Source organism: Camelus dromedarius, chromosome 19, assembly GCF_036321535.1.
Source record: "Camelus dromedarius isolate mCamDro1 chromosome 19, mCamDro1.pat, whole genome shotgun sequence".
NCBI lineage: Eukaryota > Metazoa > Chordata > Mammalia > Artiodactyla > Camelidae > Camelus > Camelus dromedarius.
In genome coordinates, this window is record NC_087454.1 from 24,510,145 (window position 1) to 24,533,300 (window position 23,156).

Below are 23,156 nucleotides of genomic sequence, written 5' to 3' on the forward strand. Positions count from 1 at the left end.
TCCCCCATCAGAGAATTTTTCTCCCCAGCTGCTAGCCAAGGGGTGGGGGATGCTGGCTAAGTGCACAAGGTCGCAACAGTAGGAGGTAGAGCCAAACAAGGCAGGCAGACAGCAAAGGGGATTAAAAGCCTTGATTAAAAGCCCCATCAGCTTTCCTTCAGCTTTTCTCCCCACCCTGAATTTTAAACGGTTAATCATGGTCAAGTAGGAGCTGGTGTTCTTTCTAGGGGAACTGTGTCTACAGGCTGGAGAAACTTCCAAACAGAGCAGAGCTTGTGAAGGGCAAGGAAAGAGAAGAAAATGGGAATGCTGCAGACTTCCCCACTTGGAGTTGGATTACGGAATCAGATGGCAGGGCAGGTACCACAACACTAACCACCTCCCACAAGCATCCCTGAATGTTCTGGGTCAGGCAGTATGGAATCAGGATCTATATTCTGGTCCTAGCTTCCATCAGACAGTCATTCAACAAATCCTAATGAGTGTGAGGTGGTGAGCTTGGTGCTGCGGGTATAAGAGCTATGGTACCCGGGCCCTGTGCTAGGCAAGTGTATAGTCTAGAAGAGCTGTGATAAGAATGATGCCTTTAAAGGCCTGCTGAGAGGTGGAAAGGAAGCAAGGAGGGATTGCTGTGAGCTGGAGTTGTGTCTCAGGTCTTCCCCCCCACCTATAATATAACAGTAGCATAATAATACATACACATTGTAACAGTAATGACTTACTCTGTGCCAGCATTGTATCGAGTGTTTTATATCTATCTATTATCTTATTTATTGCTCATATCAAGTCTATTGTTCCCACTTGTCAGATGAGGAAGCTGATGCTCACCAAGGTTGAGTAACTTGCCCAAGAATGCCCTGCTGGTTTGGAGTCCATCTGAGCCTCTGACTTTTGTGCTAAGCCCCATGCATTTCCAGTTTCCAAGTGCCTAGCTAAGGACATGGGGCTCAGAATTCAGGACACAGTCTGAGTCACTGATTGGACCTGTCCCATGTAGCATCCTTAGAAACCATTCCTCCCTCCTCCCAGCAACTGGTACGCACATGTTTATCGATCCTTCTTTTGCATGTAATGCAAATGGACACTTAATAATTTAGCAGAGTTAACAGTGCTGAAATATTAACAGGCCTTTCTCTTTTAATTAGCTGCTCAGAGAATGGCAGCCGGGTCTAAAAGGAGCTCTCAGGGCAAGTGCCTGGCCAGCTCTGCCGGAGCCTCCTTCTGCCGGGGATGATCCTTTGTGCCTCTTCTGTGGACCTCTTGGGAAAATTAACCATGTCTTCTGTGCTCGCTGCAGCAGGGCTTCACCCTGCTCTCCCCACAGCCCTGTCTGCAGAGCTGGCTGAAGCCTGTCCTCAGAGGTTTGCTGCTGGCCTAGGGGTGGGCCAGGTGGCTTCTCAGGAGCGCTAGAGTCTGCAGGAGGCTCTAATTCTTTGCTAGGAAAATCAATTTGAAACAGTCCCACTTATCCTATGCCATCTCCCCTGGCCTCACCTTAATGCCAGTCATTTTGAGGAGAAGCACCTGGACACCCTGCCCTGTCCATCTCTGGTCACTCTCTCAGGTCATGCTGATTCCCTCTCCATCCTCCCTTTGCTCCCTGGCCTCCCACCTCTTCAAAGGGCACACACAATCACCTTTCAATTTGCCATTGATTTACTGATTCCTTCTGTAACATTTCATGAGCACCTATTGTGTGAAATTCCCTGCCCTCAGCTCCAGGATGTAGAGCTAAATCAGGCGCAGCTCCCCTCCCTGAAGAACCTCTGTCCTCCCTTGCTGCAGGCTCCATTAAATTCTGCTCTCAGCACTGGGTCTTTTTGGCTCATCAAAACCAAGTCCACGTTCAGTCGACCTCCCCTTTGGCTGCAAAAATCTTTCCCCAACCCAAGTGAATACATCTCTGACCTCTGGGTCCAAGGATACTGTCACTGAGTGTGGAGAGCAACCACGGCTGAAAGATCAGGGCACAGGCTGCCAGTCTCTCCCCACTGTTGAGCATGAAAACAAGCTCTACTCTCATAGTCAGATGCTGGGCCTGGTACTGCTCGCAGCATCCGCTCCCATGTATAAGGATTGGTTCCATTTTCAGGAGCTGATACTGTTTGCAGACCCTCATGCTTCTGGCAGAGCCTGGCACTCTTAACAACCATCCTCTGCTGAAAGTGGTGGCCAGTCCATCTGTGCCCGTGTGCTGGGGAATGTTTGGCACTGCTGCACCTATATCCTGGCCCCATCGGAAGACACACAGGTTCTGAGACTGCCAGCTTCTGCTCGTAGAATCTTCACTGTCTGAGTATCATTGGAAGTCTAATCTACACACAACTACTCAACACTGGGATGTCGGGACAGGACACTGGGAAAGCCCTCTAAATGGGGACTCTGAGGTCCCCTGGGGGAAACTATAAAGGGACTTTCTCCGTGTTGGGCCCCAGACCACCAGAATCAATACTCTCAACAACGAGGTGACCTAGGGCAGCTCTAACCAGTGTAGGCAGGACACTTAGGGAAGAGAAAATAGAAAGGCACATGCCTCGAGTTGGACACTGCTTGACCCGTGGCTGTAAATGCAAGTCTCAGGGGCTGCCTGTGTGGTATGAGGAGCAGGAGGTAGAGCTCTATCTCCTCTATGGCTATGTGACCTCGGGTAAGTTATTTAACTTCTCGAAGCCTCAGTCTCTTCATCTGCAAAATGGGAAAATACTACATCTCTGCTCTAGTGGAAATAACTTCTAGGTTGTGAGGATTAAACGAGATAAATCACATTGGGTACACAACATAATGATTAGTATCTAGTAAATAAATCTCAGTTCTCTTTCCATTTGATCATATAGCCCGCAACCCTCTGGGAACTTATTCTAGGGGCCTGCAAGAGGAAAATGTAAGACTGAACAAAGAGGTCTACTCAGGCGCATGCCAAGAGCCATAACCCTGAGAGACCAGATCATCAGCATGGACAGAAAGAGGTAATCACTGGGAGGAGAGAACATCCAGGATGATGGCAGGAGAGAGAGGCTACCACCCATCAGGGCAGACAATGGCTTCTGGAACCCAAGACCTGAGTCTGCCTGGCTCAGGGATGTGGCGACCATAGACATGGGGTTTCTCATGTAAAGCTTTTCTGCGCAGGCCCCAGCTACCCAGCCTCACCAAGTTCTCTCAGTGCTGGAGACCCCATCACTGGAGTTCATCTGGCGCTGGGCCCTGGCAGCAGCCCAGACTCTCGATATGACCAAGTGTCTACCCCACAAAGCATACCTCTTGAACAGAGCCCGTGGGAGGAGCAGAGCTGAAGTAGACACAGGGCTTCTCATTCATGCTGTTGCAATAACTGCCATGTGACTGGGGGCAAATCATTTAACCCTCTAGCCTAGAGCCTCAGTTTCCTGACTGTAAAATGGGCATAAGAATGCTCCCTACTGTGAGTATTAAATATAATAAGAATGGAATCCACCGAGCACAGTACATGCTGCCTAGTAGGGACTCTAGAAGTATAGTTAGAAGGGAGCAGAATAAAACCAAACTCATACTGCAGGATGTGTCCACCATGAGAAGGTCCCCCTAGTCTGAGTTGAGGCTTCCAATGTGCCCTGAGTGACCCTGTTTGTTGTAGCCTGAGGCTTACAACATGGCTCCATTGTACCCATGACCAACTCCAGGGATAGGGCGCATCCTGGTTGGGACCAGAGATACACTGCCAGATCCAGGCCCCCAACCCAGAATGCAGAGCCTGGGCCAGCCCTAGGCCAGGGAATGGACGGAGCTGTGGCTTTGCTAAAGCAAAAACCCCCCAAAGCCCCTCTGACTCAAAGCCCAGTGGCTTCTTCCCACCCCCAAGAGCTGAGACCCAAGCCTAAAGCACAGGACATGGCTCGTGGCCTGGCACAGGCCTGGCTGTAGGAGCCAAGGTGGGGCTGGGACACTGGACTGAGGCTGAAATGGGCATCTGAGGACCCTAGGCCCTCAGAAGGAATGGGATGGTGGTGGGTGGGTGGGAGTTCTTTCCAAACAAACCTGCGAGAACTGGTTAGAAGCTCCACTCCAGCACTTAATTTGACTAAACCCCCACTTCACCATATAAAACAGAGACCAATAATATTAGGCTCATAGTTGAGAAGAGTGAGATGACATATCAGAAAGTGCCATGTAAACTGTAAAGTTCTGCACAGATCAGGTCTTATTATTATTAGGTGTTGAAAGACCCAAATAGGGTTTCGGGAAGTGAAAATTGGAACTTAAGAAGCAGGCCATAATGCATCTATTAAACCAGTGAAAATAAATTAAAATGATAAAATCCATTGTGGCTGGGCTGTGCACAAGGCTGGTTCAAACTTTTCGTAGCACAACCCGGCAGTGTGAAATGAGAACCATAAAACTGTTCCTATCCTATGACCTATTAGGCAATCTCACTTTGGGGAATAGGCCCCAAGGAAATAATTTAAAAGGAAAAAGTAATTCACATAAGGATATTCATGGCAGAGCTATTTAGAAGAAGAAGAAATTGGCATCGGCCCAAACGCCCAGCACTGGAGAAATGGTGACCAAACTCCAGCGCATCGATGCAGGGGGTGCCCTGTGGCCATTAAACTGACAGGTCTAAAGGCTCAGTCAATACCAGGAGACGTGTGTAGGAGATAAAGTTGGCCGAGAAAGCAGAATGGACCACTGTTTACTGCTATGTAAAAATATATTGACAGGTATGGGTAGGGAGTTTAGAGTGAATGGTTAATGTTTGATTGTCACTGGGTTCCTTTTTTTTTTCCTATGAAGTTGTTTAAGTGGATAATGATAACAATCACAACCCTGAAAGCAAAATCAATCTTGCAGCTTGAGAGCAGATGGGGCCTTAGACCCCAGGACAGAAGGGCTGGAGAGGGAAGGACAGTGTTTCTGCAGAGCCTACCCCACCACTCTGGTGGGGCAGCAACCTGATCCCCCAACATCCCAGGCCACGGTGGGTTCCTGGGCATCACCCCACCCAGCTGTGGGGTGGAATTATGGGTACCACAACCTGACTGCTTGATACCTCTTAAAGCAGCTCCTACATAGTTCCTCCAGGCTTGCCCTTCACCCTAGCTCAGGAGGCAGGAGAAGGATTCGCTCTGAAGTTTTAAAAACTAGGAAGCAGAGATATAAGGGCTTTATGCCCCTCTCTATATCCACTGACCTCAGGAGGACACCACATACTGCCCCTCAACACCTCCCAGGTCTGAGAGCCATTCCTCACTGTCCCCGTTAGTGTCAACACACTGTCAGCCAGAAACGTGGGACTTATTCCTGACTTCTCTCCTCCCACACCCCATGCCCAATCCACCAGCGAGCCCTCTCAGCTCGACCTTCAGAACTAACCCTGAATCCAACACCTGCAATACCACCCTAGTCTTAGCCATCACCACCACCTCCTGCCTGAATTATTACAGCAGCCTCCAGACAGGTCTACCTGCCTCCTCCCTTGCCTGGGACAGTCTTGTTCTCCACAAGCAGCCAGAGGAATCCCTTTACAACACTAAGTCAGATCCAGTCCCTCTTCTGCTCAAAATCCTACCACGACTCCCATCTCACTTCAAGTCAAAGCAATAGCTTTTTCAATAGCCAGTCACGCTCTGTCTTCTGCTCCCATCCCCACCTTGTGTTTTACTGCCCTCCTCCCCACTGCGGCCACACTGCTTTCTTCCTTGTTCTTCAAGCAGGCCAAGCCCACTTCCTCCTCAGGGTCTTTGCACTTGCAGCTCCTTCAGCTGGATTGCTCATCCCCAGATTTCCAGAGCTCTCTCCATGGCTTCCTTCAGCTCTCTTCTGAGAGAGGCTTTCCCCGACCACCCAATTTACAACAGCATACCTGCCCCCGTCACCATCCCTCTCAATCCCTTTCCCTGCTTTGTGTGTTCTTCCTCATCAGCACTAACATATTAAATAGTCACTTGTTCATTCTCTTTCTGTGTCCCTTTCAAAGGAAAACACTCATGGGAGGGAAAACATGTTAAATTCCTGAAAGGGACGAACAACCTAACAACTTTTTTTCCCCAAGAGTCAAATCTAGAAGCATAATGTTTGGGAATGTATTTTCTTTAGCATCAGGTATATTTATAAATCAGTAAGTGTAATACTTGCCCCTCTGCTTAAGTATTCTCATTATTATTTTTTTCTCCGTCACCGAAGGGTTTCTCTCCTTTTTTGGCTACAATTTTAGAAACCACATAAGTGGCATACACCATAGGATCTGATTATAATGCTGAGCCTCTGAGCAACTTGTAAATGACTTGAAACCCAGTAGGTTAGGGGAGAAAAGTGAAGGACTTGTGGATGGGGGAGCCACCTGGGCTAGAGTTCAATCACAGCCAGGGACAGAAAAGTCACTGCCATTAGGAGGCTCCTAGGGGCTAAGGACAGGGGGGAGGGGGACCCACCTCTTAGGAGGAAAGTAGAGTCTGGGATGGGCAGATGTGGGTGGCAGTAAAGGGCTGGGTGCAAAAACACCTGTCTCCCAACTCATAAAGAAGCTCCAAGGGATTGTGCTTGCTAGAAACTTCCTCAAAAGGAAGATGGGAAGAGGGCTGGAACTCTGCCACCCTTTCTCTAGGGCCAGGGTAGCGGTCTTGCTCCCTCTTTTTCCCCAGTATCATGTCACCTGCCTGTACAGGAAGCCTCACAGGCCCCTTCCCTAGTGGCAGGCTCTGTGACCCAGCAGCTTCCTGAGCAGGCCCAGGCTCTGGAATCGCTCACTCAGCAGGGCCTCCTCTGAACAGCACCTGGCACCGGACTCAGAATGGCTTTCCCCCTTTCCTCTTCACCGCAGCCCTCTGAGGAAGGCACTATTATTACCACCACCTTGTGCATGGGGAAACCGAGGCATAGAGTATTACCTGTCCAAGATCACATAGCCAGTGAGCGGTTGAGGCAGGATCTGAACCCAGATCTGTTTCAGAAGCCTCTGCCCCTAGCCCTCAGGCCACACTGCCTCCCTACCCTCCCACCTGAGCAAGAGAGATGATTATGCATCGACTTTGATATATTTAGTTGCTTGCTTCTGAAATTAGACCTCAGTGGTGTCATGGAGCCTGGCAAGTCATGTGCGACAGCTGACCTCAGAGCTGCTAGTCACTGACACCTCGGTGTGAAGAACTTCTCTGGTTACTCCCCTTTCTAAGGGCCTGAGGGAACGAAACGGTAGAGGGCAGGGGGTGGAGGGAGGAAGCTGCAGGACCACTTGGCTGACCCTTCCCAGAATCCTCCTCTCCGGTTGCCATGGAGCCACCTCTGCAAGGCCTGGGCCCTGGCGGGAAGGGGAAGGCAAGGTGGGGCCAAAGGAAGCGACCCAGAAGAAAGGGGATTAGCTTCTTTGTGGGGTCCGTCTGGCAAAGGGAGGCCACAGAGGCATCAGTCCCGAGGCCCTCAGTCACCAGAGCCACCCTCAGTTGGAAGGGGGAGGGGATTCCCAGGAGAAACTGAGAAACACTGAGCTGAGATGGGTGAGGGAGATGATAAGTATGCAGAGGGTGGGGAAATTGAGGTGTAGGAGGAAGCCTGGACTCTGCAAAAACTGGGTATTCGGTAGTATTTTAGTCCAGTGCCCAGCAAGTCGTTGGTACTTAATAAATATCAGCTGGAGCTGTTGTTGTTGTAGGTGCTCAAAAGAGACTTCCTGGTTAGGACACCGGTGAGCCCCAGTTTGCTCAGACCAGGAGTGAAGCTTGAGCACTGTGTCAGGCAGATGTGCTCAGGGCTCCCATGGTAATGGGCTCTCAGCCCCGCAAGGAACCTTTTGAAGGTGCCAGCTGCCCTCTGAGCCTGAGCAGCTCTGTTCCTCTGAGGCTGGCTGGGGAGAGCTTCAGGAAAAGAGGAGGCCCCTCTGCCACTCAGCCCAGCTGGGGCCACTGTGTCCATACGGCCAGCCCCACCCCCACCCTGGCACGGGCGCAGCGGGTGAGCGCATGCCTGGCACAGGCCCCAGTGCCCAGGAGAGAGGCTTCAAGCCGGCGGCTTTGTATTTTGCGAAAACCAAATCCACAACTGAGCTCTCCAGCCAAGCAGGGCCTGCTGGGAAGGCTGGCAGGTCTCTCTTCCCGTCCCCCTGCTGAGGCCCACCCTCCCCTCCTCAGCCCCCCACCCAGGAACCATGGGGAGCACCAGCTGCCACCCTGGCTGGCATGGGGGGCTGGGGGGACAGCCGGGCCCAGCTCTAGCCATGCCAGGGCTTGTCCCCCTACCCTGACCCCCTTCCTGCCTAGAATAAATTGGAATACAAATCAGAGGGAAACGCTTTCCTCTGTTTGAACAAATTGCTATAGATTCCTGCCTGTCTCAGGTCAGGGCTTGCGATGGGGGATATTTTCACTCGTCGACTGCTAATAGACTCAGGAGAAGCTGCTGGATCGATGGAGGCCAGGAAAATTAGCCAGGAGCTTCAGGCCAACCTCGGCCTACCCCTGCCCCCAACTGCAGGTCTCCTAGGAGTTGGGGGCAGCTATAACCCAGGATGGATGTAAGCTGTGGGCCAATGGCCCAGAGTGCTGGATGCTGTTCCCGCCTCCATCCTGGGAACCAAGGCAAGGATGACCAGAGACTGCCTGTGGGGTAAAGGTAGACCCAGGGAAGCCCCAAAGAGGTCTGCAATGCCCCCACACATACACACATGACTCCTTGCACATGAACACATGTTCTTGTGTGCATCATCACACGTATACATACCTTCCGCACATGTATGTCCATGTGGGTTTATGTGTGCACAAAAAGTCCTGTTGAAGTACCCAGTGAGAGCAGATTATCTCATACTAATGGTTCTCCATACATAGACAGACAGACAGACACACATACACACTGATCACTAGCAGCCAGGGATCCCCACTGATTACTCCTTTCACCCTTCAGCCTGGCTCTATAATTCTTCAGGGGAGCCTGAAGGAGCCACTGCCTTTACCAGTCCCAGCTCCAGTAGAATGAAGAGGAGACTGTGGGGGAGGATGCAGCCAACCCCCACCCTGGACTGCCTCACAGGCCCTGCTCCCTCAGGTCCTGAGAAAGTGAGGGAGTGACCAGACAGGGTGTCGGTGCTTCAGGCACATTAGGGCACCCCTCAGTGCCAAGCCATCCTGGCATCACCCGAAGCCACTGTGCCACTGGGCAATGCCAGGGGCCATGGCTGTACAGGGGAGCTGAAGGAAGGCGGGAGGGGATGGGAGAGCTCGCTGCAGCCTCTGAATACCCCTGAAGGAAGTGCGTTGGCTTGATCTGAAGAAAGCCTCTCATGTCTCTTGCCTGCTCTCCTAGCTATGTGAAGCCAGACATGCTTGCACTCGCATGTGCACACACACACACACACACACACACACTCCCCCAGGTAACCTGGAGCCCAGATCTGACTTGGGAGATAGAAGAAGGAAAGAAGGTAAGCTCACTGGCAGGTAGAGCTTGGTATGACCCTTCACCTATGACCACTGATTTCTGCCTCAAAAAATTGACCAGTTAGGGTCAGGAGACAGCTTGGCTGTCGGTGCCTTACTACACATACCCCCTCCCCTAACCTCTTCAGTGCACACCAGCCAGCACCTGCTTCTCTGCCTGAAGCTGTCTCTGACCACTATAGCTCACACTGCCTGTGTGTGCATTTGTAGTGGGAAGTTGACACCCTCTGGGGCAGCCCTCAACCAGTGACAGGTGGGAGTTAGTGTATACATGCCCCAACTCCATATGTCCATGGTGGAATAACCTTGAAGTGTGTTTTACAGTGTCCCAGAGGTCCCTAGTGGGACATGGTGGTGAATGGCTTGACAACGCACCTTCTATTGGTTCCTTTGCTTCCCTGTCTCTCGTCCCCATTCTCCTACCAGAGCTTCCCAGGCTTACCTTCCAAATAAACTACCCACACTCAGCTCCTTATCTTAGGATCTGCTTCTGGGGAACCCAAACCAAGATTGTGAGTCCAAGCCAATTATGATCACTATGGTTGCCCACTATTAAATCTTTCACATGGCCACAGTCCAGAGCCATCATATTGCCTAACAATCATACACACACACACATCAAATACCTTACCATGCTCCCCTATCTCCACCCATCAATTCCTTGGAAACCTCCTTGCCTGAATCCCAATGCTTTAAGATCCAATTCATCTGATCAACCAAACTGGGCCACTGGAAAAAGGCTTGAGAGATGCTGGAGCAACCTTCCCCGAGCAACCTTCTGGAAACAGTGACTGTGTTTCTCTCAGCTAACTTGATTAATAACTTTAAGGTGGAACTTAAGCAGTGTGACAGAGCTCTTGGACCTGATGGAGATTGGTAGCAACCTCAGTGCACACTACCAAGCTGGCTGCCTCCTCCACCCACAAGGGGGGGCCTCCCAGGACCTCCCTGACATTTCATTAATGGATTCTAACATCTAACCAGGAGTCTTGCACCCAGAGTGAGCTCCAGATCCTGCAATGAGGCCTGGGAATAAGAAAGGGAGTTTACAGGAATGAAGGGAGGATTATAGAGATGTGGGCATGAAATGAGCTTATAAATGCCATGCAGACATGTCCTGACTTCTCATGAGCCCACAAAATATAGGAGAATGAGAACGATCCATCTGGAAAGTCCCTTGACATGACTTTTAACTTCAGCCTTGGCACTAATTGCTGTGTGATCTTGACTTGCCACTTACCTTCTCTGGTCTCAGTCTCTTCCTGCACTCAGTCCCAAAGATCTGCCTCTGGATCACTTAAGTGCACTGGTTGGCAGCTGAGCTCACTTCTTGCCACATTTTCAAGCCCCATCTCCTGGCCTTCTCTGTATCTACCCTGTGGCTTTATTCCAGGAAGGAAAATAAAGCCAGGTCTTGTGACAGCACAGAGCTTCACCTTGCCTAGTGGGCTTATGTATTTTTCTGGAGATAAACTGACCTCCCCAAGGGCCCCCTGCATTTTACTAAAGTACCAGAACCAAACCCTGGTAGATGAGACCACCAGAATCTCTCTCTGTCCCCACCTCTACCCTCCTGATGTCCCTCTCAGAGATGGGGGAAAGTGCCTTCATTAAGAGTTTCTTGAGAATCACATAGGGAAAGTCTCAGGGCCAAGAAGATATTCAAGTTCAACTCAGAGGCCTCAGCTCCTGAAACTTTCTGATGAGAGGCTATATTATAGAAGTTGAAATAAGGTCAAACAATGAGAAGAACTTCCAACCAAGGACCAGACATTGAACAAACAGCAGTGGGGTTGCCTGGTGTCACGTGGGTGTGGGCTGAGAGGCAGAAAGATGAGCTAGATCACCTCTGCCACACTCTTTGCCCCATAGCCTTTAGCACCGTCCCTCAGCTTCTGTTCCCCAAAATCAGGAGGGCCCACAGAGCTCTCCTGAAGCTGGGACTGAAAGAAGCCACTTGCTAGTGGAAAGATATCAACCAGTGGAAATGAACAGCCTCATGGAAATGTTAATGAACAGGGTGTTGGGGTGAGGAGGAGGAGACAGCATAAGCTGATGGGAAGCTGGATCCTCACATGAATATCTAGGTGACCCCAAGCAAGCCTGTTCCCTGCTCTGGGTCTCAGTCTTCTCTAAGGTTTCTTTTGGGCATACTCTGAGCAGACAGAGCCCCCAGCCCACCTGAGCTAGGGTGGCAGGGCAGGGGGAGATGTGGAGAAGAGCAGCTGTTCACATTCATCTAAATCCTCTCATTTCAAGAAATGCCAACTGATCCTGAGGTGGTGATTTGTGGTAAAGACTGCTCATTACCTACCCAGCATCCAATCTCCCCTTCTTTATAACTGAAACCTGATATTCTCTTAGGTGAGAATGTGTCCATCTAAAGGGCTATATTTTTCAGCCTGTCTTCATCTAAGAATGACCAATGAGATGGAAGCAGACATCATTGGGAGGGGATTCCTGGAAGAGCTGACTCAATTGGTAGATGACTCAACCTTTTAAATGTTCCTCCCTTCTTCCTGCCTGGAATGTGTCATGATGGCTAAGCCCCAGCAGCCCTTTAGTGACTTTAAGGCAAAATGTTCTAAGGTAGGGGTTCATAATCTTTGCTACACATTGGAATTACCTGGGTTTCTTTTTAAAAAAAAAAATGCTGATGCTTGGTTCTCACTCCCAGACATTCCAATTTAATTGGTATGAGGTATGATCTAGGCATCAGGATTTTTAAACACTCCCAGGTAATTCTAACATGGAGCAAGTTTTGAGAAGCACCACTGTAAGGAGAGAACAAGATGAAAGGGACCTGGATCTTTAGTGACTGAGGAGCCACCATAGCAGCCATGGATAGCCTACCTCTAGACTTAATAAAGCCACTTTAAAGAGTAGACATGGATGAAAAAGAAAACAAACTTACAACATAGAGGATTGACAAATCCAAAATTTGGTTCTTTGATAAGACAAAACAATGATAAACCCCTAAAATGACTAATCAAAAAAAAAAAAAAAAAAAAAGAAGGTACCAGTAACCAATATTAGGATTTAAAAAGGAGTTTCACTATAGGAAGTACAAACAGTATAAAAGATCATAAGAAGTTATTATAAGTGGGGAGCGTATAGCTCAGTGGTAGAGCACATGCTTAGCATGTACAAGGTCCTGGGTTCAATCCCCAACACCTCCATTAAAAATAATAATTAATTAATTAAAATTTTGAAAGAAGTTTTTTTTTATAAAAGTCACTTTAATTTGTTGAAGACTCTGTAGTCAGGTCTTTGTTTCTAACAACAGAATATGATTCCCAACTCATATGGGACTAAGGATCCTTATACTGCCCCCATCAGCCAACCTGTCCTCCATAGCACAGGCTGGAGAACAAAAACATGGCCAGGTCCTGCCCTCAGGAGCTTCACATTTCAGGAAGTAGGCAGGCATTTAGACTTGGCATTGGGCAGGCTTGAGTTCAAATCCTGACTCCACTACTTGCTAATTGCAGGGCTTAGGGCAAGTTCCTCAAGCTGAGCCTCAGCTTCTCCATCTGGAAAACTAGAATGTTGGAAAAGATGGCATTCTCCCTACTCCACTGCAGGCTCCCAAGGGGCAGGTGTCCTTCACCTCTGCAGCCACAGTACCCACTACCCTCCCAGACCCTTAGCAGGTACTCATTAAACTAGTAACTCACTTTACATTGAATTCCTACGATGTGGTCCAGCTTTGAAATTTTCATTTTCTCTAAACCAAAAAGAGAGGAGAATAAATAAAAGGGACACATTTCAAAAAGGTAACAGAATTTACCTATTGAAAATCAATGAAAACAACATTTCTGGGGCTGTTTCTTTCAGTCTCGCTAGGTTCAGGACTAGAAATTCCCTGGTTAAAGCAGGGAGAGAGGCCAGTCTCCCAAGCTCCTGACATGGACTTTTCAGTTAGAACCATTAAACTGCAAGTTCCCTTGTTCATAATTTAAAGAATAATAAGTTGGGGTTTTTTAAGACCCCAGGGTCCAGATGAATGGGTTGAAACAAAGCTTGGGCAGTGATCTGGAAAACCCAGAAATGCCCTCAGAAAGCCCAAGGGAAGAAGGTATCTGTTTGGACCTGACTCATTCGGATGCACTGTCTATACCAGCTGTGCCTGAGAATCAACTGGAGAGCTCTCCGACCACAGCTGCCTTGATGCCGCCTGCGGGGTTTCTGATTCAGGAGGGCCGAGGGCGGAGCCAGGCATATGTTGTTGAAAAAGCTCTCCAGGTGGTTCTGACATGCTGCCAGGGCTGAGAACCACTTCTCTACACAGCTTCCAACCCTCCAGATAATCAGTCTACCTAGGCCGAGTTTCTGGGACTGAAAAGGAATCAAGAAGAGTTTGGGGTGGAATCTCCAAGCCAGCCAAGCAGCACCCTCGATGGCCGCCCATGTCACCACCCCCCACAGAGGTCATCCACCCCTGCAGCCCCAGCTTCTCACAGACAGAAGCCCCAGCCTGGGCAGGGGAACTGCCCTTCTAACCCTTCCTGGCCTGCAACATTTCTCAAGAACGCAGCCTGCACCCCCTGCTTCCATAAGCCACCCACACTCGGGGCTTCCGACCATCTGCCTGCCACTCTCTCTGCTCTCAGGAAACAGAGCCCCCATAGTTTGCCTTTGAATTTACAAAGTGATATCACTCAGGCTCCTCTGTAAACTCAAGAGGTGGGCGTGCCTGAACCAGCCTTCCAGATAAGGAAACTGAGGCTCAGAGAGGTGAGGCTACTGGGCCAGGGTCCCCCAGAGACAGCAGGCTGGCCTTCCAACCCAAGTCTTCCCATCTGAGCACAATCATTTTTCCTGTCTGCCCTTGTTGTTCAAAGAGCAACCCAGGGGCCAGCAGCATTGGCCTCACCCAGGAGTTTGTTGGAAACGCAGAACCTCTGCTTAGCCCCAGACCCACTGAATCAAAATTTGCACTTTCACAAAATCCCCAGAGGATTCCAGCTGGGTCTTGATGAGCCCTGCTCTGTGCTGCAGCTGCCTCCCCACCAACCTCCCAGTCCCCAGATGGTCCTTACTCTGTCTCCTCCTCGACCTCAGACGACCCTTCCTCCCATGGACTCTATCCCTTCCCTGGCTCTCCGGTCCCTGTCCCCTCTTGGGTCTCCTCCTACCTCCCTGATGCCACCTGCTCTGGCTCCTCTTCCTCCTCCCATCCCAGGGCACTGGTCTCAGCCCAGCCTCCTCTCTCACTCTGCTCTCTCTTCCGTGGCAGTTTTATTCCACCTCATGGTGTCAACCCACATCGCTCTGTGATCGTAAATCCAGACATGCAGATCTGCCTCTTCAGAACGGACCTCTCTCCTGAGCACCAACACTCATGTCCACCTGCTCCACCAGCTTCTCTCCCAGACATCCCAGCACCAGAATCCCATGAAGTTCCAAACTACACTGGCATTGTCATTCAAATAAAACCATTCAGCAAGGCCTTGCTAAGTGCCTGGCACAGTGCTCAGAGCGTCCCAGGCACCATCTCATTGCATGCTTATCACAAACCCGTCTGACAAGCCCAAAAGCCACAGCTTTGAAAGCAGATGTGATTTCTCAGGCTTTCACAGCTGGCACGGGGCAGAGCTAGGGTTCAGACCTGAGTTCCTTATCCAGAAGTCTAGGCATTTATCTACTTCCCTCCACTGCCCCAAACCTGTCTGACTTCCCATGACCTTTGCTCCACCTCGTTGCCATTATGTGCCAAGCCTCTCAACACCAAACTTCAGAGCCATTTTCAGCTCCTATCTTTTGCCTGAGCTCTGAAACACTGTCAGGACCTAATCATTGTACTGTCTCACTTCTCTCCTTTTGTAACAGTCTCTGCCTGGATCCTTCGCCTCAATACCCAACCTCCTCCAGTCTATTCCCTGCAGGGCAGCCAGAAGAATTCTATTAAAAAGGTGTCAGTTCATGTCCCTCCTTTTGCTCAAAACCCTCCCATGGCCCCCACCTCACTCAGAATCAAATCCAAAGTCCTTACATAGCTTTCAAGGCTGCAAACAATCTGGTCCCATTAACTCTCTAACTCCAACTCCCACTCTCCTCCCCATGGCTCACTTTGCTTCAGCCATACAGGATGCCTCATTGTTGCTAAATAAGCCAGGAATATTCCTACCCCAGGGCCTTTGCACTGGCTATTCTCCCACCTGGAACACACTTCCTGCAGATATCCATGAGGTTTCCTTCGTGGGTCTCTGCTCTGGTGGCACCTACTCAAAGATCACCCCTATTCCCAACTACTGTATATGAACTTGAACCACAGTCTACCACTCCTTGTTCCCTTAGCTGCCTACCCTTTTTTATAGAACTCATCATCATTTTATATATATATATATATATATATATATATATATATATATATATGTACATACACACACACATATTCCCTGACTTGTTTACTACCCGTTTCCCCTCAATTTGAATGTAAACTCTAGGAGAGCAAGAGCCTGTTTCTCTCACTAAATATCTCAAGCACCCCATACAGAGCCTTCACTCATATGTTTGTTGATAGACTGCAGTTCTTATACCCACTCCCTCCTGTCTATTCTCATGGCCACCATCCTGGAGCAAGCTCTCACTAAGACATCCCCAGACAACTTCAGGATCTCCTGATGTCTCCTTCCTCCTGAACACAGCCTCCTCAAACATACAGTTGCATGGCTACCTGACCTGATATGAGCTACCTGGGCTCATATCAACCCACTCCCCTGCTCAAGACCCTACCAATATCATCTCCCAAACCCAAGATTCCAGCCTACTCCACCCAAGCACAGGCTTTATAATCAGCAAGTCTTGAGTTCAAGCCCAGCTCTGCCACTTGAACAAGTAACTTCATTTTTCTGAGCCCTCAGTTTACTCATTGGTAAAATGGGCTGATGAATGACTCTCTCTTAAGGGACTGTGGTAAGGATTAAAGAGGACAATATATATTCCTAATCTTTGCCTGGGCATTAAACATTAGCAATTTTTAGTATTATTCCTTTACTGTTCCAATTCTAACTGCCCTGATTTACTTTCTTTTTTAAAAAAATTTTTTTATTGAAGTGTAGTTGATTTACAATGTTAGTTTCAGGTGCACAGCAAAGTGATTCAGTTATACATATACATACATATATATTTTTTCTTTTTAGATTCTTTTCCATCCTGATTCCCTTTCAACATATGCTCCAGCCCAAATGAACGACTCACTTTCCCCACACACACCAGGTTCTTTATCCTCCAAGCTTCTGCCACAATGAGCACTCCACCTGGAATGCCCTTCTCAGTCCTCACTTCCATTTGTCAAGACCAGTTCCAATGCCCCCTCCTCCACAAGGCCTTGGAAGTAATTACCGCCCCCTTCAAATTCCCACAGCCTTTTACCTGCCCTTGCCAAATGGCATTTATCGAGATCTTTCCAGGAACCACCATCTTGTCTGTGATTCTTCTCCTGTTCTCCTTGAGAGAAGAGCCTCCATCTTATTTATCTCGGTAGCCCTGTCAGTGCTCAGAACTGGGCCTTGCTCAAGGGAGGTATTCAGTAAATATTTAATGAGTGGTGAGAGGAACACCATATTGTTTTCCTATACCCAAATCAGAAGATCCCCTGGGATCAAGTCTCCAAGCCACTTCTTACCAGCTGTATAACCTTGAGCATATCACTTAAACTCTTAGAACCTGTTTCCCCATCTATTAAATGGGGACGATAGGACCTGCTGTGCTGACCTCTCAGAATGTTATGGAATCAAAGGAGGCAGAGGCATGAAAATGCTTGGCAATGCACACGGCACTTACATACCTATAAGATATTGTAGTTATAACCAACGATTCTCCCTAAAAAGTTCATTCCTCTTTGCACAGAAAGATGCCTGAAAGAATCACCATCAAATGCAGAGCAAAATGCCAAGTGAGTTTCTTCCTTATATTTTTATGTTTTCTATGATTGTTTTTGCAAAGAGCACGTGATACGCATAGACTTGTGGAAAGGGGAGATTGTACTGTTTTAAAAAAAAAAATGGTTCATTCCTTTGAGTTAAGCATTGCTTTTGCCTTCCAAATCAGCATTTCAAAGCAATTGGGGTCCCTTAATACCTAGTTCCAACCATCAGCAGTTACGTGCCTGCAAAGCAAGGTCTTCTGACAACTGGGGAGAAAGATGCAGAAGGGCCGCACCCAGGTTCACAAAGAGTCACTTCTGCCAAGTCACGAGCCCCTGCTCTGCACACAGCCCTGCCCAGGCAGGAGCCAACTCAGCCAAGCCCCACCAGAGAGCTCTTCTCCAGGCTAGGGTGCAGGAAGTGTGGTTTTGGCCACAGGTGAATGCCCTAGGACACTGGAGTGGAGACACAGGAGCTGGAAGGAGGTCTTGAGCTTCAGAAGGCCCCAAGGAGGTCTGATGGGCCCCAGGCTAAGGAATTGGAATAACTCTTATCCTATTGGGAGGCGAGAGGCCAATGGAGCCCAGGAAAGGCAAGAAGCAATGTGGCAGCCAAGCCCTCCCCCTGCTGGCCACATCTGGAGTGGCAGTTCAGCCACACAGGGCAGGGTCCCCAGGTACATATCCCCACACCTGGGGCCTGTCAGCATCCAGTGTCCAGAGGCAGGTCAGGGCGAGGAAGGGCTCTCCAGGACTGAGAAGTCCAAGGTCCCTTCTCCCAGGTCCTCTGTTATGGCTGGGTGAGGCATCTCCCCGGCAACCTCCCTGAGCCCAGCCACAAGGAGATGAAAGGTAGGAGTGAGGGAGAGGAAGGGAGATGAAGGGGAAGAGGGGAGGATGTTGGGGAGAGGGCGGGTCCCACATTCCTGCTTTTGTCTCACTCCTCTCAGGCCTGCCCGTGCCTCCTGGGCAGCCAGAGAAGCGGTGGCTGCTACCACTGCCCGGATTTCCACTCCCGCCCCCAGGTATTGATTTCCTGCATCATTCATTTGCTGGGCCTTGGCGGCTGTGATTAGCTCCCTCCATTCTCCCTATGGAGCCCCCTGCCCGTCCCTTCATGTTCCAGCAAAGCAGAGCTAATACCAGGCTGTAAACGAAGCTTCGCCACCCTGGCCCCAGGAGCTCACAGCCAGGCCTGGCCAATTACAAGTAGGCCCTTGGCATGGCCCCAGCCTGCCCGTCAAAGGTGCTTTCCTGGCTAATGAAATCGTCTTTAACCACCCCTCCCCCATTCCCCAGAGTCCCCTCCCAGACAGGAAGCACAGATTACCAGGCTGCAGTGAAGGATGGGACATCATGTGGCTCTTGACCTGAAGGGGGGTTCTCCTGCCTGGCATTGGGCCTGGGGAGCTCTCAGACTGGCTCAGGGGACGACTTCAACTTAGCAGGGCAGGGCCTGGGGAGGGGTGCAGACAATGCTGACAATGCAAACAGAACAGCGTAGGTTTGTGGACACAAGGCCCTCTCTCTCCCTCATGCAGTTTCTATAACTGAGAAGGAAGACGGGACAGAGGCAGGGACCTTCTTGAGAGCTTTTAGAAAATCCCAAGCCTTCTGTTGGCCTTGTGGGGCCAGAGTTCCTGATGCAATGCCTTCCTTCTCCAAGGGAAAGCCAGTTTTCAAGGCATGGGGTAGAAACTCTAATGAAAAATCCAGAGAGTGCCCACAACCAGAGCAACACCCAGAAGATGGCACTGGGAGACAACTTTCTGAAATGCCCTCTCCGCACCCCTCAGAGGAGGGAAAAAACCTGACTTGGTGATAATTCTGTAAGCTATGTTGCTCTTGTCAAATTATTCAACATCTGTCTTCATGTTCCCACAAAAATTAGCATAGGATAGTAGTTTCTGATGACACCTTTGGTGAAATATTTTGACTTCCACCAGTAAGTTGCAAACAACCTGTCTTAAGGATAATGTCAATTCCCACTCCTGCATATTAAATAATCCAGGGGTTTGTTGTGTTTTTGTAAGGGAGAGGAGTCCCATGGACCTGACACTGGCTGGAAGTCCAGAAGCCATGGGAGGAGGAGAGGAAGCCAGGATGGAGGAGGGGGTGTTCTCTGATGTTATCCAATCGCAGAATATTCCTCCATCATCTGGCTACTATCTTTGCCCCAGAGACCTAGCCAGCCCACCCCACTGGCTTGCCAGAAAGCAGATTACAGTATCCACCCTGAAGCACAACAAAGTGGGCCAGGAGATTGGGAGGCGGGAGGGAAGAGGGGACTGGCTCCAACTGGACCATCTGGTCCAGTGCTCCGCTGCTGTAGCATCTGTGCCCCAAAGAAGAGCAAAGCCACCTGGCCAGACTGAGAGTGTCTCCCCAGCCCTACTGCAGACAGTGGACCTCAGAGCCGACAAGAGGACACCCAGAGGGAAGTCGAGCACAGGGTTCCAGGCATGTACTTCCCACCAGCAGAGACCCACAGCCCAGGCCAGATCCTGCTGGGTTTACCCTCCACATCCTGTTCTTCTCTCTCCTCAATTCAGCTTCCATGTTAGCCTGCCCCTCCCTCAGCCATACATTCTGGAAAGATGCTGATGTTCCCTCCCCAGGGCACACTTTTTTCTTTTGTGCCTTGAGTAAAACCTTCTGCCTCCCTCCTCACTGCCAGGGTAGCTGAGGTTCCCTACAGCTGCCAGCCTAGGACTCTGTCACTCTCCCTAAGCAGAGACTCTCAAAGAGACCCTGCTACCCTGCGGGAGGCCATCCTAGACAGACTTCTTGGGGAGAAAAAATTTCAAGAAGCATTTCCTCAACTTCCCCCCAACAATGGCCTTTCATTCATGCAACAAATATTTGCCCAGCTCCTGCTGTGTGCCAGGCACCATGCTGGGTGCTGACATTCAATGACAGATATGAGTGACCATCCTTCCCCTCTACACCCTACTCTTTCTCAAGCTGCTCTATCTGCTTGGGGCGGGGGGGGGGGGCAGAAGAACTAGCTTTTCATACTATTTCTTGTGATACAGTGGTTCTCCCTTCTACTATATATGCCTAAGCTTCTAGCATCATAAGGAACTCAGCAGTCTCTCACCCTCCTCCTCGTATTAGGTCTTCCCCTCTCTCCATCCACCTTGATAAAGACTTTCCATCCTGCAATTCCCCTGAGGCCCCAGACATTTTAGGGGCCATGTTCTTGAAGGGCAGGTAGAAAGAATGTCACCTAAGAACCCAGGTTGGCCCCAGTGCACCCAGCCCACCTTGATTTGCTCTGAGTGAGAGCAGCTGGGACCCCAGTACATGAGGAAGTGGAGAAAATACAGAGAAAGGGGGACTTTTAAGCCTTCTGGCCCCAAAGTACTCTGAATCAAGGTCCATAGAGACCACTGCTCCACCCCCAGCTCTCATTGCTGGGGTTTCCAGGCTAGGCTCAGGGGGGCCTCTTCAAGATGGGTCCCATGTATCCCTGGAGAAGGCTGGAGAAGCGGGAGAGGATAGAGGAGAGGGATGGCCAGGAGATGGGCTTGCCAGATCTGCCCAAGGGCACTCGGAGGGAGAAGCACGGTGGAGGACAGCAGCAAATGGGGAGGGCTCCTCTCACTCTCTGGAGCCCCTGGGGTGTGGTGAGAAGGCAAAAGCCTCAGTGGGTCCCTCCTTGGGCCACCTCTTAGGGAGGCAGTAAAGGTTTAGGGAAACCTTGAAGAGAAAAAAAGAGGACCTCCCCGTACACCCTGATGTCTTTCCTCTGCTTTGGGGAGACCGAGGTCTCTTGGACCCACTCAGCGGCCTCCTCCCCACAACCCAGCCTCTCTCAGTGCCTGCTGCATTCTTCCTCCTTCTTTCCCTTTCTGGCCTATGTAAAGGACCAGGCAGTAAGAGACACACAAACTAATTAAGAAGCAGAGTTTGGCCAGATGCCTGGGCCAGCCTACCCAGGGAATAAAGCCCAAGACAGCTAGCTGTGTAGGGCCAGAAGGATGTCACCTCCCAGACACCCCTCAGGACACCTCTTCCTCTTGCCAGGCTCAGGGAGGCAGGCCAGGCACCCCTAGAAGGAAGCATTTAGAATCTGCACTTGAGGCTGGCAGCTGAGGGGACAATGCCTCTGCCCCCACCCCTCAACAGAATAGGTCAAGCCCTCTCCTGATCTAAAGACAAATAATTAGGCCCTCAACCTTAGAGAAAGAGGGAAAGAGAATCCTCCCCGCTCCAGCTATACATCATTAAAAAGTGACCTACACAGACCACCCTGCAGTCAGAAGGTAAAGTAAGGTCCATGTTGCCCCAAAGACTTTTCGTGCTGTGGGCCAGTGCACTGATGGCAGCCAGAACTCAGGAGCGAGAGTCCCTGAGAGGGGTGAGCCCGTGTGATCCTGAACGAATGATATCAGCTCCCGGGACCTTTCCCTGGGAAAACCCACGAGAAAGAAGGGAGAAGGGATAACCAGAGTCTCCTCCGCGCCTGAGAGAGAGGCGTGGGGATGCGGTAGCAAAGCTGCGTGGCAGGAGGCAGAGTTTGAACACGCAGCCCGATGGGTGCGTGCAGTGTTTGCGTTTCCTGGGGACGGTGGCTGAATGTGTGTGTGCTCAGGGAGAAGGAAGGTGGGGCTGGGGTTTTGTAGCTGAGAACCGGGGATAGGAAGAACTAACTGGCTCAGGAGAGGTCAGAAGAAGGATTCTGGGTTCTTAGAAGCCAGATCCAGGGGATGCCGGCCTCCGCCTGGGCTGTCAAAAAGCGAGCAAAAGAAGCGAAGCCGAGCGAGAGCAGAGAAGGCGAGCCCACTGCCAGGCCGCGGTGCTGGCAGCCAGCTCGCCCTTAAGCCGGGCGCAACTCGAGATCGTGCATCGCTCGGCTTCCACTCCGGAGGCCGAGACAGGGTAGGACGAGGTTTCGGTGCAAGTCGCTTCCCCAGACCCCGGTTTGCGGTCTGTCAGGATCTCCCGAACCAACTGGGTGCTTTCGAGAGTTCCAAGTCACTCCCGCCACTGGCAAGGTTTGGGAAAGTGGGTACTACCTCCCCCTGGCATCCCCGGCTTCATGCCAGACCCTACGACCTATCTCCGTGCTTCATCTGAAGCAGCTAGCTCGATCTCCTCCCGCTCTGGGAAAGGGCGGGTGCCCGGACATTCATTCCAGAGTCCGAGCCCGGGGCCCCACCAAACCCGAGCAGCGCGCACTTTGCGCCTCTTGCAAAGTTTCCTCGCGATGTTAAGCCGCCGTGGAGCGGGACGCGAGCTCTTACCGTAGACTCCTTGTCCCTGGCAGTGGAAGGGGATCAGCGCCAGAAGTAGAAGGCAGGTCAGCTCCATCTTCACGGCCCGTGCTTCATCCCCGCGAGGCGGCGCAGCCCGAGAGGCGGCGGAGGGCTCATACGCCGGGGCCCCGCGATGCCCCTTACGTCTCGCCCTTCCGCAAGAGGCAACCCAGGGGGAGGAGGCGGCGACAGAGACCAGGAGACTGAGGAGGCGGCGGTGGCGGCAGCGGCGACCCGGGCTTCTCCTCCAGCGGGGCCGCTGCCCGCGTGGGGACGCAGGGGGCGCTGGCCTGGCCCCGGGTGCCTCGGCGCGCCCGGCTCAGCAGCCAGCGCCCCGGCCCGAGTAGCCCGGCCGCCGAGCCGCCCCCGGTCCCCAGAGCTGTCTTCTCCGGATTCTGGGCGCCAGGAACCCCTCTGCGGAGGCGGAGGCGTTTGGATCCAACAGGCCACAGACGACAAACTTGTCGTTTCCCCGCCCAGGGGATACCCCTCCGCGGAGCGGGGGCGGGAGGCCGGGTCTCTGCTCGGGTTAATCCGCTGTCTCCAGTCCTGCGGCTGGTGCTGGAGGCTCAATGGCCAGACCCAAGGGTGCCAGGCTGTGCACCCTCTCCTAGGCGAAAAGCC

The 23,156-nt window shown here is 51.0% G+C and overlaps 1 protein-coding gene across 1 annotated transcript in view; it reads right to left on the reverse strand.

Annotated features, from left to right (window-relative positions):
• MDGA1 (MAM domain containing glycosylphosphatidylinositol anchor 1) overlaps window positions 1-22,837 on the reverse strand; it is a 57,089-nt gene extending 34,252 nt beyond the window's left edge. The window contains exon 1 of the mRNA XM_010977646.3: window positions 22,521-22,837. Within this exon, the coding sequence (XP_010975948.3) occupies window positions 22,521-22,587 (67 nt within the window). The 5' untranslated portion in view covers window positions 22,588-22,837. The remainder of the gene's footprint in view (window positions 1-22,520) is intronic.
• Between the last annotated feature and the right edge of the window lie 319 nt (window positions 22,838-23,156).